Genomic DNA, 21,660 nt, shown 5'->3' on the forward strand with positions numbered 1-21,660 from the left:
ATGTTGCTGTTTATCAAATAGCAGCCACGGGGATCCTGGAAGTGCTGTAAATGCAGGAAATACGATGCGTCTGAGCGGACCAATCACGTGGCTTGCGGTCCGCTTTGATTCAAGGCGTAGTTACAATCTGGAGGAGGTGCACGTCAGCTAACCCTTGATTTGACGCAGAAGTATCACCAGGCTTAAATACATCATTTTAAAGCTATTACTATCCATTTCTTTTTCATCGTAATGGAAATTATTTATTTGACTTTTTGTTTGTTTGTAGCTTTGAACTGTATTTTAGGACAGATTTATTTATTGTTTACCCATCAGTTTGAACCCCAGTACGAAGCTGTACCAATAACAATGTTATATGAACACTTGATGTTAGTATGTTTAAACATGTGTGAAGTTAGCCTTAGTGGCTGCTGCTCAAAAGGGAAAACTCCTTTAAGATTGTTGACTTTTAATATGTTCATTTTTTGACTGCATACATGATTTGAGAATTTGAAATGCCATAATTTTAAGTACTGTTTAGCTGTTACATCATTTGAATGTTACTCAATGTTAAAAATAATATTGCCTTTAACAGATATGCCATCAGTACATTTTTATTCTTAAGGAGAGAGCTGTCCTTAGCTGCAAACAAAATCTCATGAGCAGTCTTACACACATCTGAATGCTGACATGCTCATGCAAAATTATTGGATGGGTTTCCATTGATTTAGAACCTTTTTGTTGTTAAGAGCAGCAGCCTTTAGAAGTGCATGTAACTTACTGTCAAGAGATATTAATAATAACCATAGAAAGTTGAGATATGGTCAGTGCCTCTCTTCTGTCTCATGCAGCTCAAAAATGAGATCAGATGCAGTTAAAATCAAGTTTAAGAATAACAAGCACTGACAGTAAAGAGATCACCAGACAGTCTGAGAGAACAAACTGAGGAAGTTTGATCATTCTGTGAAGGTGGGGGTTGATTTAGATTGAAAAGTAACTACAGACTGACTTAAATAAAAGCATGTGTCAGAGTCATGAGGCGGACAATTTGCCAAATATGAGCTGTGGTCAAAACAGGCTGGCTTTGATATTGAGTTTAGTACACAGACAAACTTCATGAAAGAGCACTTAGCCATTAAATCTATGGTATCTGTATAAATCCCAGTTCCTGATATTGCTCTTCCAGACTGTACATCCATATAGTGAAAACTTTGTTACTCTGCTTATCACAACAGAACCTGATCCACACAACAGCCCTGTAATAGTCTGGATTCAATTTCAGAGGGAGATCTGAACTGTGCTGACTCAAAATGTAAGAACGGTTGATGTATAATGGAACATTCCTCTGAGTACGGTTTACCAAACGTCAATAATTATAATTTATTCCAGAAGGTGTGGAATGTGTGAGTAAATCCAAGCTGAAGTTTGAAACCAGCTGACTTTAAAATGCACGTTTGTTTACTATATGATTATTTATAATAAGAAACATGTGCATAACAATGTTCATATGCATCAAGTCAGAGCATACCTTTCCTGCAACGCTCGCAATCTGCAGGAATTTGGACCTGACACAAAATCAAGCAATGCACATCCTTGAAATGACGGACTGTTTGACACTTCCTACTGAACTGTTTCTCATCTGTTTGCACGGCGTATAGAACTCTGACTGGACTCAATCCAACATCTATCATCAACTCATCCAGACTCTGCTGCAGCACGTCCCCCGCTTCTGAGCTTCAGCTAAGTGCCAAGTGAGACTAGATGTGAAAGGGATACGTTGAGTACTTGGCAGATGTGTTTTAGCTCATTACTATCATTTCTAAGTGTGTATGCATGCAGAGTTTTAAACACAGTAGCCTTTGCTTCAACCTTTTTATATCAAATAAAGTCGAGACAGAGTAAGTTAAAATTCCTCTCTCCTTTTCTATCTCAAAATAGCTTTTAGTGGTAAAGCTTATGTTCCAGAAGTGCTTTAGGTCTTAAGATTTCATTATAGTTCCAGCCAGAGACCTGTTCACCTCTCAGCTATTGGCGGCTGACCACGTCAATCACATTACTACAGCATAAACATTAACATTTGGACAAACATGCTGCAGCTCACAAAGAAGGCAATTAAATAACATATGGTGAACTTATGATAAAATCACCAGGAGCATGCTGCAAATAACAAGAAATGCAAAAAGCCATAAAATATCTGAACAGCATGCACGCTGCAAAAGATGCAAGCTCACGAAAACAAAACCTTAAAACACATGCAACAGAAGAACGCTGCTTTTCCAGTCACACAATGTTAGTCTCGGTGTTCCAGGTTGAGCACTACATTAAAAAGCTTGATTTAAATCCCAATAGAGAAACAGATTTTGATGATTTTACTTGTACTTTTAAAATGTAGAAAGGTTTGATCAAATAACACATGTAAGACCAAAGTTTTTCTGGGGTCTGGACTTTACTGGGCTGGAAAAAGCCCTCTAAATCAAGTTACTCTCATTTTTTTTGCTAGTATATTTGCTTTGGTTGGAGTTGGACTGATAGGCCAACCAATTAAAATGAGTTGATACCCATAATGGATCCCCCACAGAACACGAAACCCCACGAGGGCTCCCTGACTCCCTTTTATTAGCTAATTGATACTTGAAGGTTTCTGTTTATGTCACTGCCAGCTGCAGGAGTTACTGATCTTGCTGAAAAACAAAAGTTTTACATAAAAGTGTTTTGAAATCCACTAATAGCTTTTTTAAACAGCCAACTGGTTCTTAGTGTAGCTGCTGTTAACTATTTAACTCAGTAAGTCCTGCAGCTTGCAGTGGAATAAACAGAAACCATCAAGTATCAAGAAGCTAATAAAAAAGGTCTTAAACTTATTTTCCAGCAACTCATTTCTGCTGATGATGTCATACTATCAACCTCTAAACTCTCTTTATTACCCTGATGTGTTGGAAACTTTCTGATTGGTCAAATAAAAATCAAGTTTGCATGTTAACAGGGATTAAATCTCAACAGCAAAAGCAACGCTATGGACATACTGATCATACAAGTCAGGTCAAATCAAAAATGGAAAGAATCCGATACACTGCATCTCTGCCTGTTGACGCTGTGACAAAAAACGTTAGTCTCTGTAGGCATTCTACATTGCTAGGCTAAACAACATGGAGGATATTTCTGGTATGAGTTCCTGTCCTAAAATTCAGAAAGTGGCAGTGGAGCGCTGGTGGGGGTGTTCCTAAGTTGCAGATCATACCAAATAACTCAAACCTTAAGTAGAAGTGAAAGCCCCAGTGTTAAAAGTTGCAACATTTGCCTCATTTATTAATAATGGTGAGAGGAAAAGTAAGAACCCAACTTGTATCCTGGTTTGAGATGTTAACAATTAATTGAGTGTCGATATTTGATTGTTAACGTTTCCAAAGAACGATCATGGAGAATACTTAAAACTTGCAGTACTAATCCTGGTATATCTAATCTCAAATCAATGTGGGCAGCTGTAAATCCATAGGCCAATAGAACAGAAAAGATGGTAAATGGACACCTGTACAGCTCATCTGACCTCAAAACTCTTTACTCTGCATGCCTTTATGTCCCCTTTCATTCACTGATGGTAGAAATCATATATACATTTATATAACCAGCCCTGTGTGATTGCATGAGTTCAGAAATGAGTTAGATGGTGTCCCTGTCACCCTCCGTCCCCCTGCTGCCCCCTCCCCTGTGGGGGCCTGGTCCGCGGCTGCCCTCGGGGCCGGGTTTCCCGGGGTTCCCTCGCGGTCCTCTTTGGGGGGTGGGGTGGTGCGCAGCTGGGGAGGGTTTTACTACGGCAGCCATTGGGGTGTCCCTCCATGCCCCCGCGGCCTGGTCCATCAGTCGCAGGGCGTGGGTGGGGGGCGTGGCTGGGGTGAGTGGTCGGGCCGTCTGGGGGGGGGGCGGGGGGGATTGGCCCTGCCGCCTCCGCCCTCCCCCCGCTCCGGCGCGCCGGTTGGCGGGCTCTGGTCCTGGTCCTGCCCGTCTGCCTGGCTGTCTGCTCCTGGTGCCGGGCCCCCTCGGCCCTGGTGGCTCCTTTGGCTCCGTCTTGGGGGGCTGTGGGGGCGGTGTTGTGGGGGTGTCCCTTGGGGGGGCTGCGGGATCTCTCCCCCCTCGCCCCCCTTTCCTCCTACTGGGTGACCTGGGGGTCGCCCTGGGTGCTCCGGCGGTACCTGTTTGCTTCCGGTCTGGGTCCTTGGCTTGTCCCCTGGCCTGGGTCTCCCGCGGCGGGTTGGGTCCTTCGGTCTGACTGTTCTCGCGGCCCGGGTGCCGGGCCGTACCGCTCGGCTGATCTGACCCAAGTGGTTTCATCTGCACCAGTGGTGGTCTTGTTACACAAATAGAACACAGCACGGTGGCAACCCTCTGCGACCCAAGCTTCAGTAATGATTGTGGACACTAAGGGTTGCTTAATCATTAGTATCACCCCACAGATTTTTTTTTGGCATCATGGTGAGATGGTCCCTCTTCATCTAAGTGTGTTAGGTCTCTCTCTCCTTCTCTCTCCCTGTCCCTTTGTATATCCTTATGTAATCTTTCTTTCACTTTCTCTTATTTTTTTATTTTTAATTTTTTGGTCCACCTAGGTGTGCACGCCCTCTTTTACAGAACATGATATTAGCTGCCAATAAAAGATAGGCCAGAGTTCTAAGAGGGATGGTGATGGTTGCATGCACACAGTCACAAGCACAGAAGAAAAAGGTTTTCTTTCTTTTCTTTTGCTGCAAGAATAAATTGCATTAATATTTGACAGTTTGTGACAAACATGACACAAACCAGAAATATATATGCAGACAAGAGAAAAGAGAAAGAGACAGAAAAGAAGAAAAAAAAAAAAAAAGAAAAAGAAAAGGGAAAAAAAAAAGAAAAAAGAAATGAGTTAGACACACTTTAACATGTGGACTGCAGGAGACTCTAGGGTTCAAACTGATTGGAAGACAAACTGCTTTACCTCTGTGAACGCAGCTAAAAGATAATACATTGTTACACGGCTGGTTTTAAATGGACAGGAATGAAAGTCAGGAACTAATTGAAAAGAATCAACCCATGTGGATTAAACGATGTACAGATAAGCAGTGATACAGTATGAGTGTTAGTAACCTAAAAGTGTCTTAGTATAAAAAAAGAGCTTTTTTTGATGAAAATGGATTTTAGCAGAGACACAGGCAGACAAACACATCCCACAGATCATATCTGATTGAGACTGAATAATTAAGTCCGGGTGAGATTACCATCAAAGCTCTGTAAATCTAAAATGACGCAACTACCTCATCCTCTCCTCCGCTGCAGAATGAGTTCTGACACAAATTCAAACAATATGTGGTGATATTTCAATCCAGGATAAATATCCAGGGAGGATAAAACCACCAAATCCTTCTCATATGAACTCCTTCAGAACAAAAACTGAACTTTAAAGTTTCATCCTCCGGCGAATTTTGACAAGTGAGTGAGGAGACGTGATGGATAGTCGACAGTATAAAGCTTATATCTGTTCCAAAATCCAAGAAAATGAAGAAAGAGTTTTACTATTCTGTGTTGTGTGAGTGAGAGCGGAGAATCTAGGTCATTAGCATGAATTTTAAACTGTTTTGCAGTGAAACAGATAAATATTTTAACCTTAGCTAAACATGCAGCCAGGATTTAGAGCCATCATTCATCAAATAACTTTTGATCCATATTTCACATCCCTCTCCTCCTTCATCCCGTTTCACCCTTCCTTTTGTAGTCATCTTTCCCCCTGTTTCCTCTCTCCCTCCCATCCCTCCTTCCCTTCCTCTCTCTGTTTTTAGGCCAAAACATTCTTGTTAATCAGGGAGTCAGCCAGAGAGGGTAACCACAGAGGTGTCTGCGCTGTTCTCACATTATTCATGTTCCTTCTGCCTCCATATGCTCCACTTCACTCTCGTAATGAGGTGGAATTACATGCGCGATGTGAGCGTGTGTTTTTGGGCTTCCTACGCGGGTGTGTTTGTGTGTAAATGTCTAATTTACAGTGATCTGGTTTGGAGAACATGACAGGTCTCCTCAGAGAGTCAGGATGTAAACCAGGAGGAGGCTCTGCACTGTGTACTGTACAGTCATTACAGCTGCACGATCACACACAGTAGTTAGCTTTACTGATATGGAAACTTCCACACCTCATTCTTTATTTGATGAACACTGCTCTATTTGGTGCTTTTTTCCCTCTCTGTTACAGCACACACGCCACAGTAGGTCTGAGGACATGATCACAGAACTATATTCCAATATACAGTATCTCACAAAAGTGAGTACACCCCTCACATTTCTTCTAAAGATGATGCACAAGAAAGTCTACAAACAGTTTGCTAAAGACAGCAGACTAAGGGCATGAATTACTGGAACCATGTCTTGTGGTCTGATGAGACCAAGATAAACTTATTTGGTTCAGATGGTGTCAAGCGTGTGTGGGGGCAACCAGGTGAGGAGTACAAAGACAAGTGTGTCTTCATTACAGTCAAGCATGGTGGTGGGAGTGTCACAGTCTGGGGCTGCATGAGTGCTGCCGGCACTGGGGAGCTACAGTTCATTAAGGGAACCATGAATGCCAACATGTACTGTGACATACTGAAGCAGAGCATGATCCCCTCCCTTCAAAAACTGGGCTGCAAGGCAGTATTCCAACATGATAACGACCCCAAACACACCTCCAAGACGGTCACTGCCTTGCCAAAGGAGCTGAGGGTGAAGGTGATGGAGTGGCCAAGCAGGTCTCCAGATCTAAACCCTATTGAGCATCTGTGGGACATCCTCAAATGGAAGGTGGAAAAGCGCAAGGTCTCTAACATCCACCAGCTCCGTGATGTCCTCATGGAGGAGTGGAAGAGAATTCCAGTGGCAACCTGTGAAGCTCTGGTGAACTCCATGCCTAAGAGGGTTAAGGCAGTGCTGGAAAATAATGGTTGCCACACAAAATGTTGACACTTTGGGCCAATTTGGACATTTTCACTTAGGGGTGTACTCACTTTTGTTGTTGGTGGTTTAGACATTAATGGCTGTGTGTTGAGTTACTTTAAGGGGACAGTAAATTTACACTGTTATACAAGCTGTACACTGACTACTTTACATTGTATCAAAGTGTCATTTCTGCAGTGTTGTCCCATGAAAAGATATAAATAAATATGTGCAGAAATGTGAGGGGTGTACTCACTTTTGTGAGATACTGTAAATAAATAGGTGGCTTTGACATTCGGTGTAAAGCTCTTTGAGTGGTTTCCCATTTCCCTTTGAGTTCACCAAGCTCAAACTAAAGCATAGTCATTCATATCAACACTAAAAGATGTAGGACTAAAGGTGCATTTCGACCAAGAGTCCCGGGGTCTTTTAGCCCCCAGAACTACTTTACCCTGAACTAAAAGGTTCCTGTGCCCCCATTGTTGTCTGCGTTTTGACCGCAGGCTGAAGTCCCAGGTAGATTGTGTAAATCAGGCCCGTGAGGTATGGAGGAAAAAAAAAGTCAATGCACTAAACCACCAGACCAGTAGAGGGCAGTAAAACAAAGAGGAATGCCATTCATAACAGATGACACCATAGAAGCAGACGGACAGGCAGGTATCATTATGAGCAACACAACAGTTAGCCTGTTAGCATGAAGAGACTCAGCTGGGGCTGTTTTAGATGGTGCTATATTTCATCACAGATGGATTCACTGAATCAACACGTGAGAGGAGATAAGCGCGAGTAGCAAAGACGTTTCAACACGGCTTTAAAATCCTTTTGAACTCAAAAAGCCGTGGCAGAGATCAGCCGGTGTTTTGGTTTAAACAGCGACCCTGTTAACTGGAGACTTTCAGCCGAATGCATCCCTCATAAACGTCTTTAGACGATCATTAAATATCTGATGAGGATATTTTGAAATCTTAATAAAAACTAAACTAGTTTGCATTCCCAGGAACTCCCTCTGTGTTTCAACAGCTGTGTAAACTCCACAAACACTGACACGTTCAGCTGAAGGTCTACACTTTACAGGGTCACTTTTAAAACCATAAAACCGAAAAACAAAACAAGCTGCTAAATCAAGAGAATCACAGCTTCTTCTTTTGAAAAGTACACACACATACAAAAAAGATAGAACAAATAAAAACTAATGAAAGAAAGAGAAATCAAGTGAATCACAGATGTGTGTGATGTTATTGTGGACGGAGGGAGGAATAAAAACACTGAGGTTAATCTACCAATCAGACATGTTCAGCATTGCAGGCCCTGCCCCCAAAAAGTCCCAGGACCTTTGAAAAGTACTACCCCCCTAGCAGCGGCTTTTTAGGGGGGAGATTATCTACCCCTGAACTAAATTTAGACCCTGGGTCCACCGGTCGTAACATACGTAGTTCAGGGGTAAAGTTCCCCCGGCCGAAAAACGCCTCGTATTTTTGACTTGAAACTCTTTGAAAGCTGTTGATTCGACTGTATCCCTTTAACTTTCTTATGAATCACTTTGAGCCTTGTGTGAAACGTATTATTCATGAGTTATGCTTAGTCCGTAATCACGTTTTCACGTGTTTTGTGTTTACTTCCTTTTTAAGTTTGTGTTCCAAGTGTTGTGGTATTATTTCCGAGGCTACTTCCTCCAATTGTTCTGTTTCCCGCCTTTTTCCATACACACCTGTTCCTCTTTTGAAATTAGCCTGGCCTGTATATAGACCCCTGTCCTCCCACCTTCCCTCTGCTAGATTTTCATTATCATGCAAGTGTGTTCATGCAATCAAGCCTCGTTTTTATCGTGTTTGCGTTCCTGTTTTCTGACCTTTGCTTGGATCTTTGGTTTTTGGTTTTGTGGATTTACCCGCCTTGCTGTGTGTGGCCCCTGAACTGTTAAAGTCAAGAACCTTCGCTGAAACGGCCTGCTACATACTACCTACAAATTTAGTATGCAGCAGGTACTACCTAGTACTTCCTCATACCCTGCCTGTCATACACATGCTAAATCTTTTTGTCTCCAAATACATGCTAAAGCCTGCGTCTGTGGTTGGCTCAAAAATATGTTTGTGTAAAGTCATAGCTGCAACGACTAACAAAAACCAAATAGTCTATTCAAACAACAACCTCTGACAAGGCAAATAGCTAATCATAGCTCCAAACTTTTGAAGTGGCTACTGGAGTGGCCAATCAGATTTCAAGGAGGGCCATTGCCACCCTTAGCCACCACTCTGAACACAGCCCCAAAGTGAATCGGTCTGACAACGCCAGGTTATATTTCGCTGAGTGTATAACCTACAAGTCTAGAGTTCACTCACCACCCCAGGTCTTGGATAAGGAACCCTGCCTTCAAAGGCTCCCCACTGGTAGTCTGGGCCCTCCTTATGAGCGAAAGGTCCATTGAAGGCTTCTCTGATGTCAGCCATACGATAAACGCACACAGCAAATCCTTGGAATACATTACTGTGGAAGAGGAGAGAGATGCACTGATGAACATATAAACAACTTCATCATCTGGATTAAACACATCAACACTAGTTATTTGTATGGATTAATGGGATCACAATCAATATAAAGTAATACGTCTTTTACTCTCCCGTAAATCTGCAAGGTACAAAATATCCACGTGGAGAAGTAATATTTAATGACCTGTAAAAACACACAGGACTTCATGATTATTCACCTGATGGAGCTGAAGATGGCGTACACATCCGGGTTCCTCTCATCCTTTGTCCTCAGCAGGAAAACGTCCTCTGTTTTACATCAAAACATAATTAAGTGGATTGCACAAGCTATTTGTTTCTATGCAGAGAATGCTAAAGACCGTGTGTAAACATGAGCATGTATGGACTTTGATACTGGTCTGTGTTTTCTCACCCAGTTGGTTGAAGTGTGTGTCAATGCCGTGAGGTCCTGGTACCGAGCACACCAGCCTGGCTTTAATGAAAGTGCTCCATTTGTTCACCAGCACTCTCTGGCCTCCGACATCATTCTGGCAGAAAGAGACAAATACGTCTATAAAACAGTGTTTTCAATTCCAAAACCCCATTTTCATTGTGTTGGCTTTCAAATGCAGCACGCTGGATCTGAGGTGGAATCAGCTCTGAGGTTAAATCAACTTGAAGGCTGTTTGAAGGAGGTGAAGCGGGGCATTAAAGTTTACACGTTTTTCCCAAATAAAAGGACAGCATAAAGATATTAGATATGAGAGGCAAATACAGAAATGTATCCAATAAACTATAACCAACTACGTAGGGCCGGGCAATAAATAAATGGGACACTGATGTGGAACTCCAGCCACGGCTTAAGCTTTATGTGCACAGCAACAACAACCGCTTTATGGCTAACTCTTCAGGGACACATCGCTCAAAAGTGGAAATAACACAGGACAGACGTATGTTGCATTAGCATCAAGAACCCAGGGGCTGTAATGTCAGCATTGTGGAAATATTTTAAATCAGAAAGTGAAAACAGTTCAACAGCCACTTGCAATGGATTCATGACGGCAAAATTCCACCAGATCCGTGTCCACTCCGTCTCTGATCCGTCACAGCACCAGATCTGATAGGTTTCTATTCTAGTCAATGTGTTAACTTCCACTGGATCCGCTCCGTTGCGTTCCGGCTGCGTCTCTGATCCGGCAGGTCAGAGCCCTCCGGATCAGATACACAAGACTTCTACTCTTGCAGGATGCCTGAGCACGACGCATCAATCTCAACAGAGCAGATGGAGCGGGACAGGAAGTCAGGTTTCACCAAAACAAAATGAAAACATCCAGTTAATTTTCAGAATAAAACACTCTGTGTTATCACCAGATCGTATTTCACTTAACTACAACAACAAACCAAAGTCATGATGAGCGGAGCCAGGCCTGGAGTCAACAGGTCAGAGGTTTTCAGAGGACCAGAAAGAACATGGATGAGGAGAGGAGGAGGAGAATCCTTGATTCAGTGATTACCCTGGGAAACATGACTCCAACTGTCTAGTGGTCCTACTCCTGAGCTAGTGGGTGTTGACAGACGAGAGAGTACAGAGCCGGACCGCAGCGGATCAGAGATGGGCTGGACACGGATCTGGTGGAAGTCCCAGGTGAGGCAGTAGCAGTGGATTTCATAGGACATCCAAACACGCACAGGAACTCTCTAAAGAACTAAAGGAGACGCTGCTGTGCCAAAGACACAAACCCTGGACTTCAGAAGAAGGAGGAACATCCTTATGAAAGCAAAAGGCCAAGAAGATAACAGAGAAGGTGGTTGAATTCATCACTTTCAACACAGATTTTCTGCCATCTTTTGAATCTGCAGTGTGTCAGTATAATTTTTCTCGATATAAATATAAAAATGTTCATGTTGCAGGGTGAGAGGTAGGCGGGGCTTAAAGACGTTCGGAGCAGAATGTAAACACAGCTGAAATGAGCGACACTGAAGAAAACTCAAAACCTAGCAGCTCAAAGCAGAGTCGTTAGTCTGACACTGTGTCGACTCTGTGTTAACTATTAACTTCATACACTTCATTAAATATACTTTCAGGATGTGGGTAAAGGAAGAGCACAGAGACAACTTCTGTCGGACAACTGAACACTGAATAACCGTGATGCATTCACTGCACTGTGGGAAACAACAGCACTCTGCCTGTAACCCTTAGTAATCTCAAAGGGGAGAGCACAACTCAAAACAATACTCTATAAACTGACACACAGAATATTATTTAGTTTATATTTTATTTAAATTATGGAAATAATCTCAACCTGAGAAAAATAAGAATCTACAAACTGAAACATCACAAAAATCTCATCTTACATTAAAGACCTGCTTCCTGTTAGCAGCGTCAGAAATGATGGATTCAAGAAGTTCATCAGAAAACTAAATCCAGATACAAACTAACAAACTGTCTTCAACTTTCACTCAGGAGCAATAATCTGACTTTAAATTTACATGAAATAATGATTTAATATTTATTGTGATAATTATCAATATCCACTGATATGAAATACTTTATCGTGATAACATCATTTTCAATATCGCCCAGCTCTACAACTATGTATTTTAAATTAACATCAAGACAGCAGATATAAGAAAGGAATCACCCTACAATGTGTGCTCTATCTGGATCGTTATCACCGTTAAGTAGAGCTGACATTAACTTTAACATGCTTATTATTTCATTTCAATCCAGTCTGCTTGAGTACAAATCACATTACACCCGATGAAACTGTTGCGACTGTGCATCAGTTGCATACACACAAGCAATCATTGAGAAACTAACATATGCATCTTCTGAAGGGTGTAACAAGGGTGTTTCCTGCCGAATATAAATGTGTTAGGACCATAGACTGTATAAATAATGGACGTAGTAACTGTGACATCACCCATCTGTTGCTGAAGCGCTGTTTTGAGGCCAATCGTAGGCGGGAGCCATATTGGAAATGCTGAACTCAATCTAACTGCTGTAGAGTGAGTGTGACGTAAAGAGGCGGGCTTTGAGCTTCCTAGCTAACAGCTACAGTGTTCCCGCCTGTTGATCAAGTCAGCTGTGCCTCCAATTATGGAAAATCGTAATCTTAATATTTAAAAAATCGCCCATTATGAACGAATTCACCTCCCACACAGTGTGTGCCGATCGAGCAATGAGCTATCCAGACTACACTTGTTCTTTGAACCAGACTGTAAACATGTTTATTTCTGCTGTAAAGATCCTCTTCTTTGAATTGGTGTGTATGTGGTTTCTGGTATTTCTGCAGCCAGCCTCAAGTGGACACTCGATGAACTGCAGTTTATAGCACTTCCTCATTGGCTTCAATTCTCACGGCCGGAGGTTGCCGCTTGGCTAGGAGTCACGCTAGACACAGTTTGTGTGCAGGCGTGAGTGTTTTTGAGACCTTAAATAATCAGAATTGGATTCATTTTGCAGGCACAGTTTCGTGTGTGTGCGTTGATGTAAGTGATGAGTATCAGCAGTAATAATTTGCCTCTTGGCAAGAAGCACTGTGAGAGGCTGTTGTAGAAAAACTGAATGTACTGTGGGGAGAGACGGATGGAGAGAGAAGAGAGATGGAGAAAAGTATGACAACGTTCTAATTTGAAGGTTTACGTGGGATTTTCTACTTTGTGCAAACTTTTCTGGCACAGTGGAACAGTCTCTGAGGAAATCCTGCAGCTGTCTTTGGATGTGTGAGTGTATTTCAGCATTGGAGTGTATTCTTTCATGCCATACCTGCATGCGCAGCACACAGCGCACAAAGCAATGCGTGAATAATGTGAGAGAATTCACAGAGCAGATGGGGATCAGTTTGACGATTCGACAGCTGTGTGTGTTTTGGAAAGGGAAAGGACTCATAAGATTCTGACGATCATGATGCCTTCACAGCCCTTTGGGGAAATATAAATATTTGATCACTCCCAAAGATGTTTGTCTTTTACACGGGAGGGTTTGGAAATGTTACCTCCCCGTAAAACCGTAACCTCCTGTCCTGGGAGCGTCATTCTGAGACTGAATGTAACAGAAAACAAAGGAATCTAAATCAAGTCAACTCCCTTCTTTTTTAGCTCCACTTTGCTTTGGTTGGAGTGTGAATTGATACGTTGGACTGATAAACCAAGCGATTAAAAAGAGTTGAAACCCATAATGGATCCCCCACAGAATATGAAACCCCACAAGAACTCCCTGACTTTCACAGATCATCACTGCTGGACTGGAACATCGCTGCAGATGTCTCATTCCTTTCACTTGTGTGGCCATGAAGATATGTAAAGCTCTCATGACCATCTGTTCTCACTCCTCATCCCTCCGTGTATTCAGATAATCTCTTTATCTCTTTGAGAGCTTCTGTTAACTGGATAATCCGGGAGGTGCTTTTCTGTAGAGACACATTTCTGTCTAGTTTGCCATGTTTCAATTTTCGTCACTTTGAGCTCACAAAAAAATGACTTCTGAGAATTTAGAGAATCAAAACCTCTCTCAAAACTAGATCAAATGAACGTATCTGCATGAGTTGCACACATTTGCTGTATTTAAATCGCTGCTTTGTGAATTTTGTTATGGACCTTGTATGTTAAATTAAATAAAAGTCTTTCTGTTTGTTAAGAGATCAGAGTCTGGTCCACAGGTTGCCTCTCTCAGCAGCAGCTTTTGAAAGTGCCTGTGATCTCACTCAGCTCGTCGCTATCAGCTGAGAGAGTCTGTGTCAGGAGGCTGAGGTCTCTTTGAGGCTGGCCCATTCTGCACACTTGATGACACTTACATAATAATAATAATAATACATTTTATTTAAAGGCGCCTTTCTCGGCACTCAAGGACACCGCACAGATATAAATATATACATTCACAAATTTACATTAAAGGAAACAAAATCAGAGTCAAAAATGAAAACAATATAAACTAACAAGGGGTAAGAAAAAATAGAAACAATAACAAAATGACAGAGCAATTGGAGTCAGACGGAGTAAGCGGTTTTGAACAGATGTGTTTTGAGTTGTGATTTGAAATGGGGGAAAGAATCTGTGTTTCTGAGTTGAGGTGGCAATGAGTTCCAGAGACGGGGAGCAGAGCGGCTGAATGCTCGGCTCCCCATAGTGGTGAGACGGGCGGAGGGGACAGACAGGTGTATGCAGGAAGAGGATCTGAGGGAGCGGGAGGGAGTAGGAACATGGAGGAGGTCGGACAGATATGGGGGGGGTGAGGTTGTGGATGGTCTTGAATGTCAACAGAAGGACTTTGAATTGAATACGGAACTGAACAGGGAGCCAGTGGAGCTGTTGGAGGACAGGAGTGATGTGGTGGATGGAGGGGGTTCGGGCAATGATACGGGCAGCTGAATTCTGGACCAGTTGGAGTTTATGGAGGGATTTGTGAGGGAGGCCGAAGAGGAGAGAGTTGCAGTAGTCCAGACGGGAAGTGACAAGGCTGTGGACAAGGATGGAGGCTGTGTGAGGGGTGAGGGAGGGGCGAAGACGATTGATGTTACGATGATGGAAGTAGGCAGTCCGGGTGATGTTATTGATGTGTGATTGAAAGGATAATGTGCTGTCAAGGACGACACCCAGACTCTTAACCTGGGGGGAGGGTGAGACGGAGGAGTTATCAATGGTGAGTGAGAAACTATTGGATTTGGATAGAGTGGATTTGGTGCCAATGAGGAGAACCTCAGTTTTATTACTGTTTAATGTAAGGAAATTTAGGGTGAACCAGGTTTTTATTTCAGAGATGCAATCAGTGAGGGAGGTGGGTGGGAGAGTGGACGAGGGGTTAGTGGTGAGGTAGAGCTGGGTGTCATCTGCGTAACAGTGGAAGTGAATGTTGAATTTGCGGAAGATATTACCGAGGGGAAGGAGGTAGATGATGGAGGAGGGCCCCAAGGACAGAGCCCTGGGGCACCCCTGTAGTGACGGAGGAAGGAGTGGATTTAAAGGACTTGAGCTGAGTGAACTGTGTGCGGCTAGAGAGGTAAGATGTGAACCAGTCTAACGGAGTGTGGGTGATACCAATGGAGGATAGCCTAGTGAGGAGGGCGGTGTGACAGATGGTATCGAAGGCTGCACTTAGGTCGAGGAGGATGCTTGGGTGCTTGGCATGAGTGTTCATGTGCTAAGTGTGTCCCATTGCTCCAACAATCAAAAGTGCAGCGTGCCTGATCTTTACTTTATCTGTAATTTTGGTAAGACCGCAACTGATAAATCCCACAATGCATCTTGTTGGTGAAGTTTATCCCAACAAATTTATTATCAAGAGCCACAAGATTGCCTGCAGCCGAAATTTCAATGTAAGAAAGATGTTTTAAAGATGGACATCATTACATACTGTATTTAAAATGAAATGTGTCTCACCGCACACACTCGTCCAATACGCGTGTGTATGGCCCCCTCTCTGTCCCCTGCCTCTGATGCCTTCTCAGTGAAGAAGAAATACACTTTATCGTTGTCTCTGTCGTCGTTGTCTGGGATGAGGTGGGCTGCGATGAACTTAGGATCTACAGAGAGACATGAAAATACATTGATATAGTCATGTGTCAATCAAGTTTATCTGGAGAGCGCCGATCCACAACACGTTATCTTAAGACAATTTAAAACAAGAGAAGGTCCTGTGTGCCTCATTCTGTCATTTAGTTGACCACAGGATGAAATGTTGGCACCAGAATTACTAATCAGATAAAAAAAAAAGGTATATCTCTGTTAAAGGTGACATATCATGCTTTTTTCATCAATATATATTGGTCTAAGAGGTCCCCAAAACATGTCTTTAAAGTTTATGCTCAAAAAAACACTTTGAAATCAGATTTTGGCATGCCTGAAAAGCCCTCTTCTTCAGTCCTCCTCAGAACACTCTGTTTTCTCTCTGACCCCGCCCCCTCAGGAAGTGGATGTGCCTCGGCTGTCCAGCACGTTGATCTAATGTTTACATGTTGGCTGAATATACACGGCTGCTCAGAGATCACGTTAATTCAACCCTCTGAATCTGATCCAGAATCTGATCCTGACGGAGAGGCGCCTGCAGCAGGACCTTTCTGAAGGATTGATCACAGATTCTGTGTTTCTTGTTGTTTTATTTGTCAGTATGTCGACGTGTGTCTTGGTACACAGCTACAGCTACGACATGTAGCTATGCTAACTAGCGCTAGCACTTATCCATGATAAATAAAAATCATACACTAGATCTTCAAATCTGCAGACGTGGGGAGTAAAACCGACCTTTGTGTTTATTAAGACAGCCTACAACTAGCATGCCTCCCTCCTAAGCTCCTTGTTAGCACACATTTGTGCAGGTAATGAAAAACGGAGGGGGGATTCAGTATTATTTTATACAGTCTATGGACTGAACAAGCTCTGAGCTCTGACTCCGTGACAGACCGGATATTGTTGTTACGTAAGAAAAACACGGAAGTCTGAAACGGCTCGTTTCACACACATTTACAGAAAGGTGTAGAAATCAGAACAGGGGCAGAATGGATTTTTTTCATTCTCGGGGGGTTTGTAGACATGCCAGGGACACATATTTCAGGTAGAGAACCATTAAAAAGTCCATTTTGCATGATATGTCACCTTTAATGTAAACCAGAAATGCTGATCATAAGTAGTGACTAAGGTGCAGCGCAGCCACTAGTTCTGGTGAGCCATACTGCTATAATACTCAACTATCTGAATGTAAACACTCTTTGCGGTGCAGTTTGTCAGTATGTTGATCTAGCAAATGGATATAAAGTTGTTTGTAGGCTGTATCTGGTTAAACTGGTACACAACCACTTGTCCAGATCATAGACTGTATAAATAATGGACGTAGTATCCGTGACGTCACCCATCTGTCTCTGAAGCCAATCGTCGGCGGGAGCCATATTGGAAATGCTGATCTCTTCCTGTCAATCAAGTCAGCTGTGCCTCTCATAATCTTAATATCTTAGAAATGACTGCGTTATGAAAAAATTCACCCCCTGTACAGTGTGTGCCAAACAAGAAATGATCTATCCAGACTACACTTGTTTTTTTGAACCAGACTGTAAACATGTTTATTTCTGCTGTAAAGATCGTCTTCTTTTAACGGGTGTGTATGTGGTTTCCAGTTCTTCTGGAGCCAGCCTCAAGCGGACACTTGATGAATTGCAGTTTTTTAAGCTTCTGCATTGCCTTCAATTCTCATGGCCAGAGGTTGCCGCTTGGTCCAGAGCAATGCGTAACTAGCACTGTTATGTGCACATTAACCTGCAAGGAGCACTGAAAGCTATAGGGATGCTAGTTCTGCTAATGGTAGCCACACTTGGCCACTCTGTGTTTAACTATGATAAATTGTGCTATATTTTGACTGTTTTCTGAGTGTGCTGTAACCTTCAGACAAGTTTACTAGACAGAATTTAAATTTCTGTTGAACGACTGGGAGGTTGTAACTTTGGAACATCCCCAGTTATTGTCTTCACATCCCTTAACAAGGAAATTCTGGGGCACCTTGGCTTAGCGGCATATGCGCGCGCCCCATATACAGAGGCTACAGCCCTCGTCGCAGAGGTCGCAGAGGTCGCAGAGGTCGCAGAGTATAAAAAAGCCCCAAAATATAACTTTTAAATTAAAAAAAACAAAAAAAAAACAAGGAAACTCTGCATATTTGACTTTTGTTGAATGGCTCAAGAATATTTATTTGTGAGACATAATCTCACATACACCACAGCAGTTAATTGCTTGTTTTTATGGTCATTTAACATGTTAATTGTCTTTTAACATGCAAATCTTACAGTAAAAAACTCTTAAATGCATCAGTTTATGTTGAAAGTTCATATTTTAAAGATAGAGGTGAATTGGTAAGGGAAGTAGGATGGCCCAGAAAATCACAAACAATCTGATTGGTTGTCAAATCTACATTAAAAGTATCATACATGGCATAGATGTGTTTTATTGTTAACCAGCTCTCAGTGGTAAAATGGCTCTTATCATCATGATTCTATCACTGAAGATGGTTTCAACATATCCTATCTTTCAACCCCACAATAGAATAACCAAGTTCACTAATTTAAAGATGTCCTTGGTTGGGAAACAAAGGCCACTTTAAAATATCTTACCACTGTTTCAAAGGTCAGATTAACAGAGCTGTGACACATTACCATGGAGGAGTTTCTGGTCAGTCTCCGTCCTCATGGTGGAGCGACCTCCCATACTCCTGAAGATCACAGAGTCTCTGCCCAGGAAGTCTGCTGTCAGTCCGGCATACAGCTCCCCACCTGTAGAGAGGAGGGGTCAGAGGTGAGAAGAGGAACAGAGGAACAGGGAGTACGTCTAAAGGAGTAACAGAAGAACAGTGTTAAAAGGTTATTAGACTCTATAGGAGCAGCAGTGAAAAGGAAAGGAGATTAGGGAAAAGGAAATCTATGCAAAAGGTGACTAGGGAGGAAATCATGGGTGACAGAGAGAGATTTTGTGGTTCAGGAAAAGGAGGGCAACGGGAAAAGGAAATCAAACAAATCCTGTAAAGAACACACCGAGAGTGTAACCTGAGCCCTAAACTCAAACACACTCTGGACTGTACCTCCTCCACAGAGACCCAGACCTTCAACACAGACTCATTCTGAATTTCAGCAACTCAGAAAATTGACTTCAGTACAAACGGAAATGAAACCTTTTCCGTATTAAAGCACTGCGAGCACATTACATGAGTGAAATCAGTCAGGGTCATCCGTCTTTAGACGAGGCCACAACCGCAGCGAGCTTGGAAAACGCTCAAAACCAAAATCACTTCATCACCTCTCTAATGATGAGGATTAATGTGAGATTATTTCGAGAGTAGTCCTACTTCACTTCTTACAAACTCACCGCTCTTCTTACATTTCTGAACATAATGTGGACATGCACATGGGGACTGTTTCAGTGATCTCATGGGTGTAAATTAATCCCTTCTTATCGTCTTTAGCTGAAACAATAAAAGCCCTCATTGTTCTTGATATAACACATACACACAGTTTGAACACATGTTTGTCTTTGCAAACACAAACAGTCACAACCACATACAGTGATTGCTGATGACAGAGTTTATTAAGCTTTGTGTTTGTTGGAAGAAACTCCTGAAATTAAAGATTAGGACACTTTATTGCTTAGACAACTGATGAATGAGGCTTTCATCATCTCTTACTGTATCTTTCCTGCTGGGTCTGATTTATTTTACGATCATGTTCTTTAACTGGTTGGTCAAGCTCTATTTTTATGTCTGTGTGTGTTTGTGTGAATCACATCAGAGACTGAATGTATGTGAGTGTCCGTGTTTTGTTTTTGTGCAACATTGATCCCTGATGGGAAAAATCCATGGAGAGGTCAGGTGTCACGGTCAGACCTAGAACAGCAACCTGCATGTAACAGGAACTGTTTGATAACCTTTCACAACCCTGCTGACCTCCAGGCATTACAGATCTGCTGAGTCAGCATTTTCAACGCCTCCTTTTTCAAGGTAAGGTAAAACATACTTTATTTATCCTGACGGGGGCAGATTCAGTTTTTTCCCTTGTGTTCTTTTTTGGATCATGCTACATACACACATAGTTTGATATATACATGCATCACCCACAAACATGCACTGAGGAGAAATGTCAGAGTGAGGAGGCTGCTATCAACCAGTGCCATCCGAGCAGGGAGTTTGATGCCTTGCTCAAGGACACCTCAGGAGTGCCCAGGCAACCTCTTCAGCCACCAGTCCACCTGCCAAACTTTTGTCCATACTGGGCCAAGCCAAGTCCCTATGGACTGAGCTACTGCTGCCCCAAATGTCAGGGGAGAGCATGAACGGCGTCCCTCACTACAGCAAATTATCAGTGGTGGACAAAGTACACAGCTTCATTACTTAAGTCAAAGTATAGATCCTCCAGGTCAAATATTACTCCAAAACAAGTGAAAGTTGTTCAGTCAGATTATTACTTGAGTTAAAGTACTGAAGTACTTCCTTTTAAAAATACTGAAGTATTCAAAGTACTTTTTAAAATATCTCTAAACGTTGTATTTTCACAAAGCATGAGTGCAGTCAAGAATACATAGGAGTACATTCTGTTACATCATGTTTATTTAGAAACCATTACTTGAAATCTCTAAAAACTATACCATGGAATAAAAACAGGAACTAAGTTATTCCAAGCACAGACAGCTTAGTAGAAATGTTCATCTGGAATGAAACAAACAAGCTCAACACGCTCTCTCAGGTTGGACAGTGAATGTTTGTTTGTTTGAGCAGAGTGGGAAACAGGGAGAACATTTCAAACCACATGTATCATTCGTCATTTCAAAAACCTCTAACACGGCCTGAAGATATGGACATGGGAGCTCAGGTGGAGAATTATAGCCATCATTACCACCTCTACATGAACTGCCTGCCCTGTGTTTGTTCCACGTTCAACCGACGCATGATATACAGGTACGACTAAACCACTGAGAAAAACAGAACAACACAAACACATTTTACTGTCTTAGGATCAGATTTCAGAAAAGAGAAGGACATTCAGATCCATGAGTACATCGTGGATCAGATCGTGGATCAGATCGTCAATCAGATCGTCAAGCAGATCGTCAATGAGATCGTCAATGAGATCGTCAATGAGATTGTCGATCAAATCATCAATCAGATCGTCACTCAGATCGTCAATCAGATCGTCAATCAGATCGTCAATCAGATCGTCAAGCAGATCGTCAATCAAATCATCAGTCAGATCGTCAATCAGATCGATGATTACATCGTTGATCAGATCGTCAATCAGATCGTCAATCAGATAGTCAAACAGATCGTCAATCAGATCGTCAAACAGATCGTCAATCAGATCGTCAATCAGATCGTCAATCAGATCGTCAATCAGATCGTTAATCAGATCATCAATCAGATCGTCAATCAGATCGTCAATCAAATCGTCAATCAGATCGTCACTCAGATCGTCAATCAGATTGTCAATCAGATCCTCAATCAAATCATCAATCAGATCGTCACTCAGATCGTCAATTAGATCGTCAAACAGATCGTCAATCAGATCGTCAATCAAATCATCAGTCAGATCGTCAATCAGATTGACTATCTGATTGACGATCTGATTGACGATCTGATCAACGATGTAATCATCTAACAGATCGTCAATCAGATCGTCAAACAGATCGTCAATCAGATCGTCAATCAGATCGTCAATCAGATCGTTAATCAGATCAGCAATCAGATCGTCAATCAGATCGTCAATCAAATCGTCAATCAGATCATCAATCAGATCGTCAATCAGATCGTCAATCAACTCATTAATCA

The 21,660-nt window shown here is 42.3% G+C and overlaps 1 protein-coding gene across 1 annotated transcript in view; it reads right to left on the reverse strand.

The window, feature by feature from the left end:
• Window positions 1-21,660, reverse strand: part of sema3bl (sema domain, immunoglobulin domain (Ig), short basic domain, secreted, (semaphorin) 3bl) — a 137,352-nt gene that overhangs the window by 17,982 nt on the left and 97,710 nt on the right. The window contains exons 6-10 of the mRNA XM_034696071.1: window positions 18,506-18,622; window positions 15,750-15,892; window positions 9,805-9,919; window positions 9,611-9,680; window positions 9,246-9,390 (exon numbers count right to left, since the gene is read on the reverse strand). Of these exons, the coding sequence (XP_034551962.1) occupies window positions 9,246-9,390; window positions 9,611-9,680; window positions 9,805-9,919; window positions 15,750-15,892; window positions 18,506-18,622 (590 nt within the window). The remainder of the gene's footprint in view (window positions 1-9,245; window positions 9,391-9,610; window positions 9,681-9,804; window positions 9,920-15,749; window positions 15,893-18,505; window positions 18,623-21,660) is intronic.

Source organism: Notolabrus celidotus, chromosome 11 (assembly GCF_009762535.1).
Source record: "Notolabrus celidotus isolate fNotCel1 chromosome 11, fNotCel1.pri, whole genome shotgun sequence".
NCBI classification, from domain to species: Eukaryota; Metazoa; Chordata; class Actinopteri; order Labriformes; family Labridae; genus Notolabrus; species Notolabrus celidotus.